Source organism: Antrostomus carolinensis, unplaced genomic scaffold (genome assembly GCF_000700745.2).
Source record: "Antrostomus carolinensis isolate BGI_N321 unplaced genomic scaffold, ASM70074v2 C13712135, whole genome shotgun sequence".
Lineage (NCBI taxonomy): Eukaryota > Metazoa > Chordata > Aves > Caprimulgiformes > Caprimulgidae > Antrostomus > Antrostomus carolinensis.
The window spans coordinates 60-4,562 of record NW_010356234.1 but is presented as its reverse complement, the minus strand read 5'-3'; the positions used below and the strand labels follow the sequence as shown (position 1 = coordinate 4,562).

Here is a 4,503-nt window from a genome sequence, read left to right as displayed (position 1 = left end):
TTTCACATGGAAACATGCAGACATCTCACGTCTCACTACCAGTGAGGCTGAAAAAAGGCAATAAAAGCCCAAAAGGTCACAGGTGTGCGACGGCTTTTCCCCTTTTCTTTGTTGTTCTCATGATGACAGCAGCAGGGATTGGGGAAGAGGGCGAGGAAGGAGTCTGGGAAAGCCGTGGTGCTCTTGCTGGAGGGCAGCTGTCCCTCCACCTCCAAGCTCTGGTTTGCACACCTCAAGGACCCCCTCTCTTCTCTCCCTGCGAGCTGCCTTCTCCTTACTCAACCAGGAGAAAGCCTCTTTCTGAAATCTAGACCAAATTAAAAAGTTAACCTAGGCAGCTTGATTCTGTTCTTTCCAGTGGGCATCACACGTTTGAGTCATGTTTTCAGTGGAATAATTTATGGAGAATTCCAAGACAGGACTCAACACTTAAACAGTTCCCGAACTCAATGAGAGGCTGAGTAAAAGGAGAGATACACTTAGAACACCAATAATACCAGTCTTAAAACAAATGCTTTATTATTGGTCACTTTTATTTCAAGAACAACAGCCTCTCAGCCCAGCTCCCTTGGTGAGTTTAGTGTGTAACTCAGGTAGCACAACAAGAAGCAGTCACATCCTGTACAGCAAGAGCTCCAAACAAAGCAATCCCTGCTGAGACACAGGCTTTGGGTTTTCCTCCTCTCCCTGCCTGGGTGAGAAGTGAGCCTGGCACAGATCACTCACAGGTCCCTCTGCAGAGATGCTCTGCTAGCAGTAATTACACAAATAAATAAAGAGTAGTCAGTATCTCATGGAGCGGGAGGAGATGGTGACCACAAATCATCTAGAAATTAAGTTATTGCTATGTTCTTATTGGACACTGCAGGTAACTCACGTGGTAACCACCAAGAGAGGTGACGGTCTCAGATTGCCCTTGTGTTATCAGTTCACTTTGGACAGGAAGGTGTGGAACAAGGCAGATTTTGTTTAATCTGCTCCCTGCCTTAAGGGCAGGGGTTTTCTCAGTGAATCTCTTGTCATTTTGCTGGAAATAGGTGGGGGCAGGGAATATCATGGGCAGGCTCTCAAAACACTTGGAAATTCATCATGCCTGTGCCAAGGAGCTCACGCAGGCTGGTAAGAGTACCTGCTCCTAGCTGTACTCGCTGCTCCTGACTTGCAACAGGAGCTGCTCAGCCACCTTCACAGGGTAAGGAACTGCAGGTTCAAATTTTAAAGAGAGCAGGAGCCCAGTGTCACCCTGAGAGCTGAGCCAGAGCTGCCGATTCACCAGGGAAAATGAAGGCAAACTGGAGCTGTACATCACGGGTCTTGCACAAACACACACAAGGTCAACCTGATGCTTGATTCTACTTCCCTCTGCTTCCCACTATCAAGTCAAGCCAGCTGAAACAAGGTGTAACATGATGTCTAATACATATGAGACCACTTGTCACCAAAGATTAGTAGGTAACCCAAGGCTGATTACAAGCGATGAGCTCACAGCAGCGTCAGTGCCCACAACGTCCCTCCCCACAAGGAGTATTGGCCAGAGAACTTGAGTTTGAGAGGATGAGGAGGACTGCAGGAAGAACCTCAGACTGATGGAAAAGCAGAGGGAGTCCTCTGCAGGACATTCAGAGATGTCTTCGTTAGGCATCGTGCAGCTGGTTCTCATTCAGGAGAATCTTCTCCCCAGGCTTGAAGGCAGGCATCCCCAGGTAAGGGCAGCTGGCACAGCGGAACGCATCCCCCAGGTAGCACTGGCAAGAGAAAGAAAATCACCTGCTGTAATCAGGGGCAACTTGCAGTTCTCTTCCCGGGTGATATGGGTTTTCAAGCAATGACATGCTCCTCAGCATGTACCAGCACAGAAACCACTTCCCTTCTAGCCCATCTCAACACACATCTGGTTAACACAGGGCACTGTGCTCACAGGGAAGAAGGAAGTTTCTACCCCAGCTGGTGTGCTCGGGCATGGCTGCAAGCAGGGCCTGGGCAGTCCCCTAACCACCACCAGGTCCTCCTGTGCTCCTGGTGACCTTCCTCGATCACTGGTTAGCACACAAGCAGGGAGGTAAAGGTTTGCTGTTCACTGTGACTCCTACAAGGGGGGAACTTGCCGCTGGAACAGACAGCAGCACTGCTACGGAGCACGCAGGCACAGGGCAACAGGCTGAAGCTCTGCAGCAGCTGCACCAGCCGTGTTTGGAAGCAGTAAACCAGCTTAGGGAGCAGTCACTAGACAATGCAGTTCTTAGACACAAATCACATCCCACAAACCACAGTATAGAAACAACAACTATTTACATTTCCACAGGCAGATTTGGGCTGTGAGCTCTTCCTCTCCTGTTCCAGCTCTTCAGCCAGGCCACATGTGCTGTAGAAAAAGAAAGATGTTACCTGCATCTTTCTGCTTAAAGGTTGTGAGTCACCAACATTTGTTCCAGCCCTACTCACATGCAACAGCCCTGACAGTCACACGACACTGCTGACTCTGGGACTCTCACGCTCATCACTTTGTTCTTCAACACCAGGGTTTGTATAACGAGTGTTGAAACACACTCCTCAAGTTTAAACTGAGTGGGAAATGACTCTACAGCACTTGCTATGTGTGCTATTTCTCCTTGAAAATCTGAGAAACCAGGCTTCTAGTCAAGGCTGGACAAACTCTGTAGCCACCTTCAAGAAGACTGTTGATCAGAGCAATTTGGGAGTTTGTAGCAGTTTTGGTGTGGCTAGTCAATTCTCATTGTATTTGGATTGACATTCAAATAGTTAAGAAAGAACATGAACCAAGAGAACTATGCTCTGGAGAACAGCAAGTGTCTCCAATCTTTTTAAACCCCATCCAACTCTAAGTGTTTAATGTTACAGTTAAAAGGTTCACTGATATGCTAATCCCAGCACTGACCAGTTCTTGCAGGCTTTCTTTTTGCCCATTTCTTTGCAGGATGGAGCTCTGAGGGAAGATGGATCTGGCTTTTTCAAATCCTCTGAATCCAACAGCTCATCAGAGTCCAGAAGATCCTGAAAACATGGAAGATAATATGCAGGAGAGTGATCTGTCAGTAGAGAATGACATTGCTGTGTTATGTTCAAAGAAATTGTTCTACCTCTAGCACCAGCACGGAAGTGCTGCAGCTGTGCCCTCTTATCTGTGTCTCCTCTCTGCCCTCACCACACTTCTGGGCTCTCAAAGACCCCACATAGTAGTGAAGACATTTTGCCCTGGGGATGCTTTTCTACCTCTTTAATTGTAAAGCTTCCCAAGAGGCATGACTGACACTGTTTAGAATAGGAAAGAAGAGGAGAGAGAGAAGGAACAAGGGCAAAGCCTCACAAACAAGACCAGATACCATCTCTTCATCGTTCATATCGTTGGCAGACAGTGTCCACAGCTTGGCAGCGGCTGGGTCCACAGAGGGTTTTCCTGAAGCCAAAACAAAGGAAGAAATAGTAATTACTCCATCCTTTGCCCTATTGACTCCCAACAAGGAGAGTTCAAACAGCTTTGGAAAGCCTCACTTCACAGGTTTTTACTGTAGCACTCCCTACCCCAGAGCTGCCTCTCTGCTCCAAGGGCTGTGTGTCACCCGAGAGGCAGCCAATCCAGACAGCACGCACCGCTCCTTACCTGAAGGACCAGGTTTCTTGGCAAAGGAAAGTTTGAGCTGACTGGAGGATCCCACTTCAAAATTGGGCTTCCTGCCTTCTAGCTGAATAATGAGAAGGTCATTGCCTTGGTAACCCAAATGCTCTCGGACTGACTGGGCCTCCTCTGGGGTCAACACTTCCTTTTGCAGCTGCAGTGTAAGATTGTAGGTTAACCTCATGCAGAACCCCTTCTTTCAGCACCCAGTCCAGCATTCCAGTAAACAACCAGGATTTTCAATCCTAAAGAAAAACACTACCTTTGCAGTAACTAAAGCTCGTGGCAGGCAGTGTCCATGCATATTTACAGTAAGCCAGGGCAGTTAAACACCTTGTCACCCAGCAAGTCCCCAGCAATCGCCACCTATGTTTCAAGGTAACTGCATGAGGGAGTCTGTGGAAGCAGTTAGTACGTACGTACCTCCTTCACCTCCACCAACCCAGAGAGAGTCAGAGCTGTGGGGAGTTTGGCTGCTGTCTTGATTTTACTGTTGTCTCCTGGAAGACACAAAAACAGCAAGTAGGAGGAGGGAAGAACAAGAAAAGAAGTCACCAAGAAACCTGGAAGAGTAAGAGCTTTAGAAGGAAGTACTCAAGCTAAACCTGCTTTAAAACTGGGCCCTTTCCAGTTGACAGCAGAAACAAACCAGAAAGAGCATAAGCAGCTTGTCCATTAAAATAACAGCCTGGGGTCACAAAGCCATTCTAGCTCCAGATTTTTCTATATATGCCAAAATCTTCCTCAACCCAATTTACACCCACCAAAAAAAAAGGAAAAAAACCTCACTCCAAAACTTAAAATTTAACAAAATCCCCTAAAACATTTTCACATATTAAAGTAAACTCATGAAGTTTTCAAAACATGTG

The 4,503-nt window shown here is 47.3% G+C and overlaps 1 protein-coding gene across 1 annotated transcript; it reads right to left on the bottom strand.

The window, feature by feature from the left end:
- Positions 1-1,543: 1,543 nt before the first annotated feature.
- Positions 1,544-4,134, bottom strand: CIAPIN1 (cytokine induced apoptosis inhibitor 1; the record flags this gene model as incomplete). Its single annotated transcript, XM_010176661.1, has 6 exons — positions 1,544-1,745; positions 2,293-2,362; positions 2,897-3,012; positions 3,342-3,415; positions 3,620-3,788; positions 4,058-4,134. Coding segments are annotated over 6 exons (617 nt in total), but the record flags the coding sequence as incomplete, so codon positions are not given.
- Between the last annotated feature and the right edge of the window lie 369 nt (positions 4,135-4,503).